This window comes from Malaclemys terrapin, chromosome 19, assembly GCF_027887155.1.
Source record: "Malaclemys terrapin pileata isolate rMalTer1 chromosome 19, rMalTer1.hap1, whole genome shotgun sequence".
Taxonomy (NCBI): Eukaryota; Metazoa; Chordata; order Testudines; family Emydidae; genus Malaclemys; species Malaclemys terrapin.
This window is the reverse complement of record NC_071523.1, coordinates 8,693,134-8,710,022: the sequence shown is the minus strand read 5'-3', so window position 1 is coordinate 8,710,022 and position 16,889 is coordinate 8,693,134. Positions and strand designations below refer to the sequence as shown.

Below are 16,889 nucleotides of genomic sequence, written 5' to 3'. Positions count from 1 at the left end.
CAGCCATGAACACCTTTCAGCACCCCCCCCCCCATTGTCTCAATACGGTTTAAACACGTCGATACCCTATGACTTCTCTCCCAGACAGAAAGAAATGAGTGGGGGCGGGGGAGGAGGCAATGGAGAGGTGATGGCAGGGGGAGAATGCAGGGTCCTGGCATGTGGGGAAAAGGAGGAATGGGGTCCACACAGAATCCCTGAGCGAGAGGTGGGGTTGCAGGGAATCTGTGAACTAGAGAGGGATGGGAGGGTGGCGTATAGGGAACTCGGACGGTGTATCAGAGCAATGCCCTAGTTTTTATAGCCAGTGGGGACAGCTGACAGCACAGGGCTTCATCCACCGAGACATCCTTTCCTGAGCTCAGAAGGGCATTTAGACCAATGGATTCAGCCCGGTTTAGGCTCCCATAAACCTCCTCTTCTCTTCTGCCTTTTTCCTCCATCTTTCCTTTCTTTCTCTTCCCACTCCTCCTGCTTCCCCTTGCTTTTCCTACCCCCCGCCCCCTGCCCAATGTGGAGCTTTCTTTAAAGTGCAACACTCATCTCTCATTAACGCTGCAGCTCCCGGATGGAAGGAGATAGATGGCTCTATACCTGGGGTCCTGCCTCCACCTGCCACAGGGGTCCAGACACTTCTGGACTGTGCCCCTGGATGTCTGTTGGCCATAACCAAAGGGGGAATTGAAATGATTAGCTCCCTGAAGCACAGTACAGTTACCAAACCATCCTGGGAAGTAAAGGGAAGAATCTCTCCCATGCCTTGCTCAAGGATTTGCAGACATGCTCCCTACAGAAGGTGTGTAAATGATGCAGTCACTGGGTGGATGCAGCACTATTGGTAAATTAAAGTTAACTGGGTATTGGGTAACATAGGGCAGGGACTGGGGTGTTCTTTCCTTTTCCATTCTCGGTAAGCTTTCTCTTTCTCCTCCTCCAGCTGTGCCGGTCTAAACAGGGTGAGGTGGCGAACAGATGTTGCATTGGTGGCAGTACCCCCACAAATCAGATCGGAGCCTGGTCAGTGGCACTGCACGGTTTCCGACGCTGCTCCAGTCCTGATCTGGAGGGACGACGACCGCTAGGGTCGAAAGGTAGCTCAGCCCAAGCCTACATTACGGGCGCTACAATGGCACACCGCTATGCAGCTGTACTGCCAAAGTGTAAATGCCTTCTACAGCGATGGAAGGGGTTTTTCCATGGACGTTGGTAATCCATCTCGCCGAGCGGTGGCAGGTAGGTCGACAAAAGCATTGATTCTTCCACATACCTAGCCTCTTCTACACTGGGGGCGAGGTCAGCTTAACTACAGTGCTCCGGGGGATACATTTTTCAAATCCCGGAGTGCCAGAGCTGTGTCAACCTCAGATCAGGCCTAAGTGTCTAAGACCCATTCAGTTCTTGACTCCTCCAATGAGTTAGTGCTGTTTGTTCTGAGTGTTGTGTCGACATCTATTCACCTGGAAACAGGCTGAGCACTGACAAACGCATCTAGATGGATAGAGTGTAAGGCCAGAAGGGACCATTATGGTCATCTAGTCGGACCTCCTGCGTAACACAGGCTGTAGTTTCCAGCTAGTAATTCAGCTGCACTGAGCCTGGTAACTTGTGATTGAACTAGAGCATCTCTCTTTTAAAGGACGTCCACTCTGGATTTAAAGTGACGTAAAAGCTCTTGTTCAATTATTCCAATGGTTAATGACCCTCACTGTTAAACCTGTGTGCCCTCTTTCCACTTCATTTAGGTCACTTTCGTCTGTGTTTCATATCTTGTCTGGGAGTTGGACATGGGGTGTGTAATTCTGGGAGAAACGTCTCAAACCCAGTTGCAACCTTCAATCCAAACTGCCCTGTTGAAGATGATGAGAGAGAAGAATGAAGGGTGGGGGGTCGGTATTGCATACGAATTGGTGCATGGTAGTGGACAGGGCATGGGACGGGAACTTAGGATTTTGGGCCAGCTTTGTGACTCACTTGCTATGAGACCCTGGATAAGTCACTGAGGGCCAGATTTGTAAAGGTGTTTAGGCATGTAAAGGTGCAGATAGGTGCCTATGAGATTTAGGCACCTAACCTGCTTAAGAGGCTTTTGAAAATTAACTAGGGATCTATCTGCATCTTTAGGTGCCTAAATACCTTTAAAAATCTGGCCCTTAGTCTCTCGATACCTCATTTCCCCTCTCTTAATTAAAAGGGCTAACTGTGGCTTTCCCTCCTTTGAGATCGACTCATAAAAAGTGCTCCAATACAAGGCAGCTTGTATTATCAGCAGTGGAAACATCACGGGGCAGTCCTTCTACAGTGACAGGCTGAGCCAACAGGAACCTTTGCACTGGGACTCGTGCTTGATGACATCTAGCGGCCAGTTACATTACATGTATATTCCCTATGGAGATCCAAGCAGCTCCACGGTACCATAGCTGATTATATTCATCCTAGGAGTATCTCAGTAGCTCAGATACTAGGATGATGGCTGCACTATAAGAAGCTCATTAGCATAGAACTGAATATTATCGATATGCATATCCCAAGGAATTTGTCCCGGGCCTCATTTCCTATTTGAAGGAATTAGAGAAACTGGCTAGGTTCATTGCTTCTAACATTACTTAGACGTTATCTACACTTAAAACTTATACTGGTATAGCTATGGCCATCAGGAGTGTGAAAAAGCCTCACTCCTGACTATGGCAACAAAACAGCTGGTGTGGATGCAGCTGTGCCAACAGAAGAGGGCTTTTATTGGCATAGCTAACGTGGTTCAGGAAGATGGTATTCCTACACTAGCAGAAAAACTCCTTCTGTTGGCATATGCTGTGTCTATACTAGGGGGCTATGCTGGCATAGGCACTGTAGCGTAAACATAGTTTTTGCTCCGGTACCGTACTTTTTAGCTCCAGAGCACTGAATAAAAGATTAATTAGCACGATCATTCTCTGCTGGTGCTCAGCAAAAGAAATGTTCAGAATGGGTTTCTATTTTTTAATTAATTTGTTTTGTAAAATCATCTGAAGAAAAACTGGAAACAACACCCCTAACCTGGTCCATTTTGATATAATAGCGACTGGTGCATGTTCCTTCTAGTGGAAAGCAATGACCATTAGCCTTTTGGAAGTACCCCTGACCTCCCACACTTCCTTCCTTGGATTGGCCATTCCCCTAAACATTAAATACTGAAATAACCCATCTTAGAAAACACATCCCATCCTTTCCACTACTAGCTCTTTCAAAGTTAAAGCCAGACTCTGCTTTCGCTATCAATGTGAGTGCCTCACCATCTAGTGGACAGAAAGAAAGCAACACAGAAAAGAACTTAATCAGCCTTGGAAATATTACATTTCATGGGACAAATTTTCTTCTTGATGAGCCCCTGAAACTTCTCCTATCAACCACACATACAGCACTGATGGGAACAAAGAAGAGATGCCGGTGTGATGAATATGGTGTAATTATATAGACAAGGTAGGTGAGGTTATATCTTTTATTGGACCAACTTCTCTCAGTGAAAGAGACAAGCTCTCAAGCTTACACAGAACTCTTCTTCAAGTATAATTACATATATAGTTATAGATAAATAGATCTCCAAAGTGAAATCTTTCTGTCTTAAGAGCGGGTGATCTCCTCCCCAATAATGCATTCAGGCCACGCATTTCAAATTTGTGTGCCTAAATCCACATATGGACACCTAAGTGGCTTGATTTTCAAAGTTGCTGAGCACCCACAACTCCTATTGACTTCAGACTCCTTCCACAGGAGCTGTACGTAGTGCTTCAGAAAATTAAGCCACACATTGGTGAAGCACTGGAATGGGTTACCTAGGGAAGTGGTGGAATCTTCTTCCTTAAAGGTTTTTAAGGCCCGGCTTGACAAAGACCCTGGTTGGGATGATTTAGTTGGGGATTGGTTCTGCTTTAAGCAGGGGGTTGGACTAGATGACCTCCTGAGGTCCCTTCCAACCCTGATATTCTATGATTCTATGATTTAAGTGCATAAATATGGTTTACTTAGGTGCCTAGCTGTTACTCCAACCACATCTGAAAATTTGGCCCCAGCCAATTGTGCAGTGCTATGCTGAATTCCACCCCCAAAGGCCTCTGCTCTTCAACAGTGGGTGAAGACTGTGCTAGGCATAAGTAGAATAAGCAATTGTTTAAGGTTCCAAGCAGCTCAAGGGCCCCACAGTTTAGTATGACCCCCCCCAAAATACCATTCATCTTATTTAACATGGACTTTTTAACAAGTATATTTGTATGTGTTGTGTTGGTATGTTTTTTGGTTTGTGGAAATAATGCAATTTGTATATTTAGGGGGGCGGCTGAGGGGTAAGCGGGGCTCAGGATATTCCTGCTTCAGGCCCCCACTGGGCTAGTACTGGCTCTCGGTGAAATGATTCCTGTTCGCAAAACTTTGGGATTAGAGGTGCTATGTAAATGTATAAAGCAGTGTGGCCCAGCAGACAGAGCCCTGGGCTCTCTTCCCAGCTCTGCCGGGTGACTTTAGGCAAATCACTTCCCTCCTGTATGCCTCAGTTTCCCCCGCTGTAAAAGGGGGCTGATGGCAGCGCCTTCCTTTGTAAAGTGCTGTGAGAGCTACCTGTGGGAAGCCCTAGCTAAGAGGCAGGGATCATGGAGGCTCCAGGTGAGGGGCAGAGCTGGGAAGAGAAGCCCTGACGCTGGCTCCCATCCCCAGAGGGAGGCACTGGGCAAGCTGGGGCCATGCAGAAGGGGGGGCTCCAGCCTGTCTCTCCAGCCCTAGAGGAAAGCAAGGATGACTATCTCAGAGAGGGGTGGGGGAGTGGAGGACCCCGCGTGTCTCCTCTAGCCCCGCTCTCTATGGCCCCGCTTCATCTCTATGCTGCGCGCGGATAGAGTGTAGGCGTTTACGTCATCAGGCCGCGCCGGAAGGGAAAGGGACAGGCTTGGCAGGGCGGGCTGGGGTGAGTGTCCTTCCCTGGCACAGAGCGGGGGGGAGCCCCGGGAGGAGGCAGCGGCCGGGGGCGTCATACGGGGGGCAGGCCCTGAAAGGGGTTCGCCCCCTTCCCCCCCACGGGGGGACACGCGCTGGGTGCATTAGGAGAGGACGCTGGAGGCGGGGTGAGGGATGGGGAAGAGAAAGTAAGGGGGTGGGGCTAGGAAGGGGGTGTTTGGGGGGGTGTAGGGGAGAGTAGCGCTATCAGGGGGGTGTTGGGGGGTGTAGGGCTACCTTGGGGGTGTAGGGGAGAGTAGCGCTATCAGGGGGGTGTTGGGGGGTGTAGGGCTACCTTGGGGGTATAGGGGAGAGTAGCGCTATCAGGGGGGTGTTGGGGGGGTGTAGGGCTACCTTGGGGGTGTAGGGGAGAGTAGCGCTATCAGGGGGGTGTTGGGGGGGTGTAGGGCTACCTTGGGGGTGTAGGGGAGAGTAGCGCTATCAGGGGGGTGTTGGGGGGGTGTAGGGCTACCTTGGGGGTATAGGGGAGAGTAGCGCTATCAGGGGGGTGTTGGGGGGGTGTAGGGCTACCTTGGGGGTATAGGGGAGAGTAGCGCTATCAGGGGGGTGTTGGGTGCTAGGAGGGAAGTTTTTGGGGGTGGGACAGGTAGGATGGGGCGGGGACCTGCCTGCCCATTGGTCACATTTGGATTTCCCAGACGCTAGTGCTCAACGCTGACTGCTCTCCTCACCTCGCCCTCCTGCCACCATCCCTATAAAATAAATAGCTGACAGCAGCCCTGCTTTTGCTTGTGCTTATACAGTGCACACCAGCTGACTTTCCCTTGTTGCCAGGACCAATCAGCTTCTGCCCTAAATTATCCCTGTTGCTTCCTGAACTGCTTTCTGGTACCTCTCTGCTCCCCTGCTCCCCCATGGCTCAGTGCTTCTGGCTCAGATTGAGACCACTCTAAATCCTTTTCATTCATGAGGTCTGTTCCTCTCAAAAGCCTGATGACAGGAAAGCAGTTTCCACAGGAGAGTCTCTTAATAACCTGATCATTACTGTAACCTTTTCTTTTCTTTTCTTTTTTTTAATATATTTGAACTAGATCTAAATTGCAATGATGGAAAGTGGGGGGCGGCCTTCAACTGGCCAACTTATACTGCTGGCCACCAGTTCGGCTGTCACAGCAATTCTGTACTCCATTTATAGGCAGAAATCTAAAGTTGCTCACAGCCTCAAGGTCAGTTGTGTGATATTTTTATTTTATTATTGAAAAGTACTAACTTTACAGTTTGTTGTGTAACACTGTAGCACAATCATAGGTTAGAAACTCCATATAAAAGAATAAAGTGTTCTGATGAGTAAATATTTGGTTCATTTGGAGATGTTTTTCTCTTAATTGAATATGTCATGTCTTTATTTGGCTGTAGAGTGTGTTATTAGTGCTCCATTTGTTTGAAGGTGCAGTATTTATCCTGTTCCCAGGAGTGTTCCCCCTTTTATATTGTTTTTTTTCAGTATTTTAAAACTGGTTCAGGAATTGCTTCACAGTAATAGCTTAAACTAACTAGTATGATAAGCGTGTTTGGAGGTGTTTTATTAGATTAACATGATACACTTATGATAGCAAGTAATTCCCACTGGTGATTTAAGATAGAACACTAGACTCGGACTCAGGTGACCTGGGTTCTGTTCCTGATCCTGCTATTGACCTGCTCAGTGATCTTGGGCAAGTCAGTTCACCAGTCTGTGCTTTAGTTTTCCGTCTGTAAAATGGGGATAATGATACGGACATCCTTTGTAAAGTGCCTTGAAGTCTATGAGGAAAAACACTAGATAAAAGTAAAGTTGTCCTATTAAAACTAGGGAGGAAAAAGACTTAATATAGTTAGAATTCTGCCAAGCCTATTTTTTATATTTTGACAATTTTGACAGATAATATTGATTATTTTTAAACTTTTTTTTAAAAATTTTTTATCAATTTAAATTTTCACCGTTGTGGGAAATTGTGGAGGGGCCAGGCAATTATTATTTAATGACAGTAGACATTGAGATTCAAAAAGTTCAAGCTTTGTAATTTAAAACGCATATTGTCAACATCACATGCCAAAATATACAAAGTAAATATCCTTAAATCAAACTCTAATAATTTCTCAAGCAGCATTTTTCTTACTTTGCTTATCTGTAAATTTTGATATTATCGATGGAAATATTCTTTTTTTGTTGATTTGTATGTGTATGGTGAAATCGACATTTACCAATAAAAACCTAACCCTCCCAAGACTAAATATAGTGCTTATTGTAAATTAGCACTGAACTGACCCCCTGTTCCTCAAAACCCTCCTTTCCCCACCCCCAAGTTTATCTGCACAACAGTCTTTAGAAATTAGTCATAAATGAGAAGTCTCTTTTACATCTGTTTCATAACATACATTTAGTCTATAACTACTGATACATATGGCTCTTTTTTATGTAGGGAGCAAAACAAGTGAATCTAGATCAAGACTTGAAGAACATTCTTATGGAAGCACCCGGAAAATGTGTCCCATATGCAGTTATTGAAGGTATTGTGCAGAAGTGCCTGGGTCACTAAAGGGTTATAAATATAGCTTTCGATCTTTTCCATTTCACCTTCCCTTCTTCTAAGAAAATAACTTTTCTCCAGCATCTCTGATACAGGTTCAGGTAGCTAAAGCAGAGGTAGGTCAAGAAAACATTGAACCATCCAACAAAACTCACAAGGATAATGAAGTTCCATTTCAAGCAGTAGGCTCAGCACATACATGTATAAAATAGTTCCTAATGTTTCCAGTGGATTCTGTCTAATCCCAAACAAGTCCTTACATTAAATGACCTCCATTAGAATAGAAAGTCAGGCAGTCTCCCTAGAATAGTGTGTCTGTTTCCTTACCTCGCCTATATCCACCTCCTGACCCTCTAGACCAGTGGTTCTCAAAGCTGGTCTGCCGTTTGTTCAGGGAAAGCCCCTGGCGGGCCAGGCCGGTTTGTTTACCTGCCGCGTCCGCAGGTTCGGCCGATTGCGGCTCCCACTGGCTGCGGTTCGCCGCTCCAGGCCAATGGGGACTGCAGGAAGGGCAGCCAGCATGTCCCTCAGCCCGCGCCACTTCCTGCAGCCCCCATTGGCCTGGAGCGGCAAACCGCGGCCAGTGAGAGCCGTGATCGGCCGAACCTGCGGACGCACCAGGTAAACAGGCCTGGCCCGCCAGGGGCTTTCTCTGAACAAGTGGCGGCCCTAGTTTGAGAACCACTGCTCTAGACCTTATTCTAGTTCTTCAACTGGGACAGTTGCTGACAATTCAAAGCACTAATTCTCTTCTTATACTTTTAGCCTGTCTATACCATAGTCTTCCTTTGTTGCATAACAGGGTTAACTCTGGCATTATTAATTTTATATGTAATAAAAATGATATGTATAATAAATAATGGTTAACAAATATATAGCCTTTATAACTCTTGGTAAAATGGTTCTGTATCTTTCAGGTGTTGTGCGGTCTGTTAAGGAAACTCTCAACAGCCAATTTGTGGACAATTGCAAGGGGGTAGTTCAGAGGCTGACACTACAAGAGCATAAAATGGTGTGGAATCGAACAACCCATATCTGGTATGTCTACTTCTCTTCTTGACAAGATCCAGACATATATGCTTCCCCTGTTGGCTTTATGATGAAGACAGCTGCCAAAGAAAGTAATTGGGTATTGAATTTGGTGAGATAATTTAGTGGTGTGATTTCATTTGGTCATGAAGTCTACTGAATAATGCAGGAGTTTGGCAGTGAACTAGATTTTGTAACTCAGTTTACTTGTTGGGAGAGGCAATTATAGAGCAATTCCTTCTGTATAAAATAGCCTGTAAACTAAGGTTACTTAGTAACTAGTTGGCTGGGTATTTTGTTTTCCATGAATTATGGATGCTGTTTCAAAACCAGACAAATATTGTGTTGGATTTGAATGGACGTGAGAGTTATTCAATTATTAAAATGGTCTAGTCAATATTTGGATGGGTTACTGATCAATTTTGAACCAAGGCTCCAGTGTGGGGGAGGGATAGCTCAGTGGTTTGAGCATTGGCCTGCTAAACCCAGGGTTGTGAGCTCAATCCTTGAGGGGGCCATTTAGGGATCTGGGCCCTAAAAACTGACTTGGTCCTGCTAGTGAAGGCAGGGGCCTGGACTCAATGATCTTTCCCTTCCAGTTCTGAGATAGGTGGATTGTCAGACTTTTTGTTGCTGGTAATGCTGTCATTCGGATCGAACCGTAACCACTTGGTTACTGGCGGTCAAATGACACTTGCTGTGAGAAGTAATATTGTTAACTTTGGTGTCCTAGCCAAATTCCATTTATTTTGGCTCCTTAAATTCCTTCTGCTGTGAAAATTGGGTATGATGGTAAGTGAAACTGGTGTGTAATATTACTGTGCAGTGTTAACCAGCTGTTGCAATTGAACTCAGTGGTTAATGTGTTTCAGTGTGGGGTAAAGTTATTCCTATGTATAAAGTTTGTAAATCCCTTAAAGTGTGTATATATTGAAGGCGCATGTACATGTCATGGATACTTTTTAGTAAGATTTAGCATCTTCCATCCCATTCCCTATATTAAATCTTTCTTTAGGAGCTGAACATTTTTCTCTCTCAAACCCATTTTCTATTTCTTTTTTTCTTTTCCCTTGAGGTGAGCAGGGTAGAGAGTGTTGATGGTGGTAATTGGGAAGGAAGACACCTGTAAACACTCACTTTCTTTACAAATTAATGTAAATAGGTCAGATTTTTGGGCCTGCCAACTTTATTAGTTCCCTTTAATGGCTACTGCAGGGGCAACTTACACTGTTTTGTGAGGGTTTTTTAACATCATGATGCATTTGTTTTTAATTCTTTGGCAATCGAGTGGTGGGAATGGGAAAGCCTTAAAGTAGTGTGGATTATTATTAGCAGTGGCAACAACAACAATCTGAGCCTCCTAGAGCATTCCTCACTAAGTCTGAATGCTGTTCAATAAAATCATAAAAAATCAGGGATGGCGAACTGAAGTTTGCAGCAAACAGTCACGTCCTTAACCTACTTCAGAATTCTATTGCACATTAGCAGTTGTTTACATCCGGGAGGTTATTTCACTCTGTAAGCGTGAGGAGAGTCGTTATTACAAGCCCTTGGTCCCCACCCCAAAGTTTCAAGATTGGGCGACTTTACATAACTAGCCTACTCAGAGAATGCATGAAACTATTGGGTATAGGAAGCAGAAGTGTTATTTGGGGTGGGAGGCATTCTCCCAAAAGCCTTATAAACTAAAATCACAGCAGAATTTATGGAGGAGCCTACATAAAGATTTCAAGATCAGGATGTGTTGTGACCCTCATGTAGCTGTTAAAATGCTGGAAAATAGGGAATTACACTAATCCAACTTAGCTAGTTTAAGAGCATTTGTCAACAGCTGTAAATTGTTCATATTGAACAATGGTCACAACCTGGCAAAATTCCCCAGATGTTGAAATGAGTTCTTAATAATAGACCTACAGTATAATTCAAATGATAAATCTGGTGAGAGCATGAATCCCTGACTCAGTACCTGGAGAAGGAATCAGAAGTCGCATTGTCAAATGAACCTGTTGAAACCGGATCATTGCTCCGCTCTGAGCCTAAACAAAGCCTCAGTTAATCGGGTTACACTTATTAAAATTGCTTATGTGCCGTGCAGTGCTTCTTGCCACACAACAATTTGTCCAAGTTGGAAACCCATTTGGAAGATTAGATGGAATTAGATATGTCTGAGTGTCGTCTTCTTGCCAGGGGAAGTGCAGTATCTGCTTCCTTATAATGGAGCTAAGTGGAAGTGTGAGAATACAAAAGGGGGGCCTAATACAGATCCCCGGGCGACACTGCTACAGAAAGAAACAGCTTTACAGTTATTTTGTAGGAACTAGAGAAACTTTGGTAGGACATGTAAAAAAAATAGGATTAAAATAGTACCAGTGCTTTGCCCAAAAGCCCAGTTATGGCACACTCATGTAAAGGAGGGAATTTTCAAGAGAATCAAACGCTGCAGAAAGTTTCAATGGCTCAAGTAGTGTCAAGGTACTTGTTCCAGGAGAATTAATGTAATATTTTGTCTTTTAGTGCTTTTTGTCTACTTTGCAAGCATTAATTGGTTGAGCCTCACAACACTGTAGTATGCTACTGTCAAGTATGTGAGAGGAAGGATACTTTCTTGATTTAACTTATGTAGGGTTAGGTGGTGCTAAAGATTTTTTTTTCCTGGCTGTGGATAAAATTAGTCAACTTTCAGTGTATCTTTTGAAGACTTTTTAACCTCCTCTTATAGAAGAGTAGAGGGCTTGAAGATAGTGTGTACAACAAAGCAGATTAAACACCTATTTCATGGCTAGTCTTTAATTAGGGGGAAGTGGCTTGTGTTTTTGCTTGTCACGTGTTCCAGCTGATGGGAAAATGGCTATGCCTGCGTTTGCTGTATTTCTCACTCACTTATCCTCCACCAGGAATGACTGTGAAAAGATCATCCACCAGAGAACCAATGCAACACCCTTTGACTTGGTGCCTCACGAGGACGGTGCCAACGTCGCAGTAAGGGTGGTAAAGCCCCTGGATTCTGCAGAACTCAGCTTGGAGACGGTGTATGAAAAGTTCCATCCCTCTATTCAGTCCTTCACGGATGTGATTGGCCACTACATTAGCGGCGAACGTCCCAAAGGCATCCAAGAAACTGAAGAGATGCTGAAGGTCGGAGCAACGTTAACAGGAGTGGGAGAGTTGGTCCTAGACAACAACACTATCAAGCTGCAGCCCCCCAAGCAAGGGTTGCAGTATTATCTGAGCAGCCTAGATTTTGACTCCTTGCTGAAGAAGCAAGAATCAAATGTCAAACTCTGGAAAATCCTGACGGTCATTTTCGGCTTTGCAACCTGTGCCACACTCTTCTTCATTCTGCGGAAGCAGTACCGGCAGTTTCGGGAAAAGCAGCGCCTGAAACAAATGCAAGATGAATTCAGGCAGACTCAGGGGCAGCTAAGGCATGACATGAACACAGAGGGTGGGGAGACTGTAAAAAATGCCTGTGTCGTCTGTCTGAGCAACATTAAGTCATGTGTCTTTCTGGAGTGTGGGCACGTCTGCTCATGTGACGAGTGCTACCAGGCACTTCCAGACCCAAAGAAATGCCCTATTTGTAGGCAGGCAATTGCTAGAGTGGTTCCTTTATATAACAGCTAAACGGTCATAGCTTTGGAGCAATTTGCAAAAATGTTTCCCCTCTTAAGGGGTTTTCTCAAGTCCTCCAGCTGGTTGGCCTGTCTGACAACTTGGGCAGGTGCTGTTCCTGGGGCGGGGGGCTGAAATTTTTTGGGAGAAGAGTGAGCGGGTGAGACTGCCTTGTGATCCAAAACGCAACAGTAGAATTTTACTGCAGAGGCAGAACTGATGTAAAGGTTATAACTTAATCAAGAACTAGTCCTAAAGGGAGCAAATCCAGCTAACGAGTGCATTGAGTTTCCTTTAGACTGCACCCCATAGACTTTGAGGATGGTTTTTGCAATCTCCAGAAATGAAGTATTTATTAGGCTGGTGAGTTAATATGTTTCTCTTTCTGCACTTCTAATCCCTTGTGTTTATTACAGTCAGTATCTACATATCTTTTGATTTTTGTACTTTGTGTTACTGGTTTATTGTAACTGGATCTACAGTCACTGTAGATTTGGTTTGATCCCACTTGATTTCAGTGTCTGAAATATCTGGGCTAGAAAAAGCTTGAGTGTGAGATGGCCTGTAGACTGCAGGATTAAAGTGATGCTGTCAAGTAGTTCTAGGGCCTGAATTTAGCATTAGGGATTGTTTAAGGGCTTTTACGAAGCCTCGTACGAATGGAAATATTTTCATGAAAGACTTTAATTAGAGTGAGCAGTTATGTTCATATTGCCCTCTCCTTGTTCTCCTGCCACCACCACAAAACATATGGGGTTGTCTTTTAAACCTTTCTCTGCAGCATTGGAAATCCATATACAACTGCATCCTTCTAGCACATGAAAACCAGACAGTGAAATTCACCTTCATTGTCCAAGCTTGAGTTGGATGCAAAAAGGAAAGGGCATCGATGGTGAAAAGTAAATTTGACTTAGATTATTAAAACTAAACAAATCTTAAAATGGTGGTGGTAGAGCAGGTAAGAAATTTCCTTTCTCGTGAGCTTTTATTTTGACAATGTCCCTTATTTTAGTAGGTGAGACTGGTAGTGATGTCAGTTAGGCTAGGAACTGGGATGGAGATGACGGATGGGATTGTTATTTGGGCTGTTGGAATCTGACTCTAAACGTTTCTGTCTCGGCCCATGAGTTCAGAATAAATGTTGCTACTTCCTAGCAATAGAGCAGTAAGCAATAAGAGAACAGCACTCCTCTGGAGTCTTGTGTTATGTTGTATGTATTTCTTTTGCTTTCTGTTTGTTCTGACACACACACAAATTGGCCAAGCAGCATCACGACAATAGACAGTGTATGGTGTTGGAGAAAACTCTACTTCTACAATGGTTATAAAGTAAAAAAAAATTAATCCCACTCAAGATTTTAATGTACTTTACAATACACCGTTCTGCCTTCTTTCTTTCTTTGATTTAACATTCTGATTTCATGAGTGGTGGTGAACCACAGAGTGCTGGTCACCCTCAGTACTATTTCACAACATTTGTGAAACAAAGGGGTGCATTGCATATTTGTGCATTGACCACAACATAAAGCAAAGCTTTGTTGATACTCCTGTACTCCTCTTTATTTCATACCATGTATATTACAAATAAACATTTATCTGAAAAAAAAAAAAAAAAAAAAGCACAAATCTCTTTCATTTCCCTATTTTCTTATTAAATAATAGATGGAAACTGTTCTTGAATGGAATATAAAGACTTCTTGATTCGGGTGACACCAAGGTCAATATTTACGTTGGAGGACATCAAATCTTCATATTCAGTAAACACCAAGTCAGTGGATGTATTGTGTTTTTGTACATTCAAAATATTTTGAGATATTTCTAGTATATTCTACTTCTGTTATGGCCATGAATTTTAAAAGGGTAACCGTATTTCCTTTGAAACTATCATTCTAAAGAGGAGATTTCACTACATATCTGGAAAATACACTACGGTCTTAGAGCTCACAGCCAATAACGTTGCACTCATTTATATAACATGTTTGATTAGTTAACATTACTGCATACATAGAAAGTTGCTGGCTCATCAATGACAGATTCTAGCAATTAGGTACTAGGATTTTTCTCATATATACGGGAGTAAACGTTCCAGAGGATGGAGGAGATGGATTAGGGTGGCAATTCCAATGGAAGTTGATGGGTTAAAAGTAATTTAGCATGAAGTGGAATTGTGTTGGAGCTTGGATGGCTTTTTAGGCCTGTCTTTTTTTTTTTTTTTAATATTTTGACCATTTGTGTTTTAGTAGCTCTGATAGTTCTAGACACCCTGGTAGGCACAACTGGAAAATTGGAGTTAAGGGAAGATGTCAGGTCTCCATTTAGTCCCAATAGTACTAAGACAGTTAAACCATATAAGGCTCCATAGTCATTGGCCCGGTTAGTCAGTGTAACGAGAGGGGAAACAGTCTCCATCAGTCTCAGTATTCTGTCAGAGTGGAACAGTGCTGAATGTGTTGCAGTATGGCTCTTCGTTCCAAATAAGCAATACTGTAATCAAGGATCTGGCTGGGAGTTGGGGCTCCTGTATTGGAACCAGAGCCTGAGGGAGGGTCTGTATCTTTACAAATGTGTAATCTCAAACAACTGCATGAGGTACATATCCGCATTTCACAAATGGGATAATAAAGCCCTGGAGAGTTGAAACTTGCCCAAAGCCTGGGGGCTTTTGGCTGCTGGTCTTGTACTTAATTCACTTTGCATTTCCCATCCTGCCGCTACTGGGCACTAGAAGTCTGCCAAGCCCTTGCTTTTTAGGCACAAGATGTTCAAAATGGGTTGTCATCCTTTCTTCTCTTCCCTCTTCTGCCCCTGCACTGGCCTGTTCCTCATCACCTTCTCTGGAGAAATGGTAGATGCTCACCCCTGGTGAGAATGGGACAAACAGCTCAAGCGACCATTGCTTAGAGAATCAGCCAAAGCAGGAGCGCTCCAAACCATTGATGTGATTTAGCAGCAGGCCAGTTTGTCTGTAACTTCACTTTAATGATTTCGCCCGTTTTCATGTCGCCACATTCTCCCGACTAACCATGATAGAAGAATGGGGATGCCCTAAAGGAGCAAGGGGACACTATCGGATGTATTCTTAGTTTATGCTCGTATCCTAGTTCCTGATGTTTTGTTACCCCGTGCCTTGTGTAGAGGCTCTTCCGTCAGACTGACTAGGCAGGAGTTGCTTTGATAAGTGAAACCACCTGTTACCCCATGTCCACATAGACTAGGTACCTCTTCTTGCAGCTGCCCTTGTCACTGAAATCCAGCATATAGTTTGGATCTGTGTGGCTCTTTACGCTGGCAGGGCAAAAGGCTTCTGACAGATTGGTGTGTGTTTGTTTATATTCTTGTATCCTAAGCCAGTCCAGCATATGACAGAAAAAGAGAGATGCTGTGAGATGCCGCAGCTACTCCAGAGCCACTCCATGTCCTCGTTACAAAGCTCACAGTGACGCCTTCAGATTTGTCATCAGACCCTTACCTGTGTTAACAAGCATCTCTCTCTCTGAGACACATTGTGCCCAGCACATCTTGTGCCCTAGCTTGTCTACCCTGGTGCATTAATCTTCTGTTGAGTGAGGTACCAAGGATTGTGAAGGTTATTGGAGGGTGTGGAGGAGGGGATTTAGGACAATGGCTTTTTTTCTTCCTCTCTGTTCACAGTGTATTCTTCATTTATCAGTAGAATGGTTTGGTGTAGTTGTCATGGAAATAGAATACATTACCGGGGCCTGCCTTGCAAGATGAACTTGCTGTACTGTAGTGTGTTTCATTATGACATTTAATCCAGGATTTTTGGCTGAAATGGGCCAGCAGGAGCAGAACCGCACTTTATTTTGAAGTGGGTTGAGCCACTTTATCAATCTTGGACAAAAGAATTTCCATTTTATTGCCTCCAAAAATCCCTCACGGCTCCCAGATGTGCTTGTTAGTCACTTCCTGTACAGCTGTTTCATTGTTATTTTACTCCCTGATACACATTGTGCGAGAATGATGGCCGCACTGTGCACATTAAACTGACACCATTAAAGGTTATATCCTGCACAGCACGACTGTCACTCTTTTTGCTGCTGTCAGTGAACTTGAACAGGAGTTTCAGCTTTTTATAAGCCTCACTTTGGGACTCCCTTTGCTCTGAGAGTTCAGAGCTGGTTTTGTTTGGTTTTAAATGAAAACAACTCCCTCTTTGACACACACTCCTTTTGTCAACAGCTAGAATAAAGGGTGAATTACGTGCTTTGTTTCTTTGTTAAATGCTAACAAGGTTAAACTGAGAGATCTTTGTGTGCCAGCGTCCAGGATTATGTCAGCTCTGGGAATAATATGAGCTGCTTCTGCAAAGCTGGGACAGAGAGCACAGGACCATTGCCCTTTGGGGTTCTCACTAAAACAAGGGGTAGTTAGATTTAATTGCAGGCATAGATAGGCGAGTTTCCCCTAAGGGAACTGTTTCCAGAGCTGAACGGAGTCTTTTTAAAAGGTAAATTCTCTACATTAGTTTTACAATGAAACAATCCAAGGCATGTTTTTAGGAAGAAAAAATCAGTTTCACACATACAGAATACGAAGAGACTGTCTAGGAAGGAGTATGGCAGAAAGGGATCTAGGGGTTATAGTGGACCACAAGCTAAATATGAGTCAACAGTGTGATGCTGTTGCAAAAAAAGCAAACGTGATTCTGGGATGTATTAACAGGTGTGTTGTGAGCAAGACACGAGAAGTCATTCTTCCGCTCTACTCTGCTCTGGTTAGGCCTCAGCTGGAGTATTG

General features: G+C 44.0%; 1 protein-coding gene across 2 annotated transcripts; it reads left to right on the top strand.

Moving 5' to 3' along the window:
* Nucleotides 1-4,893: 4,893 nt before the first annotated feature.
* Nucleotides 4,894-13,734, top strand: MUL1 (mitochondrial E3 ubiquitin protein ligase 1). 2 transcript variants are annotated; one of them, XM_054009138.1, is made up of 5 exons: nt 4,894-4,930; nt 6,012-6,146; nt 7,383-7,470; nt 8,408-8,528; nt 11,414-13,734. In XM_054009138.1, exons 2-5 carry the CDS (start codon nt 6,024-6,026, stop codon nt 12,141-12,143), a joined length of 1,062 nt encoding a protein of 353 aa, XP_053865113.1. In that variant the 5' UTR covers nt 4,894-4,930; nt 6,012-6,023; the 3' UTR covers nt 12,144-13,734. The 2 variants fall into 2 exon arrangements, with proteins under 2 accessions (XP_053865113.1, XP_053865111.1); XM_054009136.1 differs by lacking the exon at nt 4,894-4,930 and adding an exon at nt 4,974-5,087.
* The last annotated feature ends 3,155 nt before the right edge of the window (nt 13,735-16,889 follow it).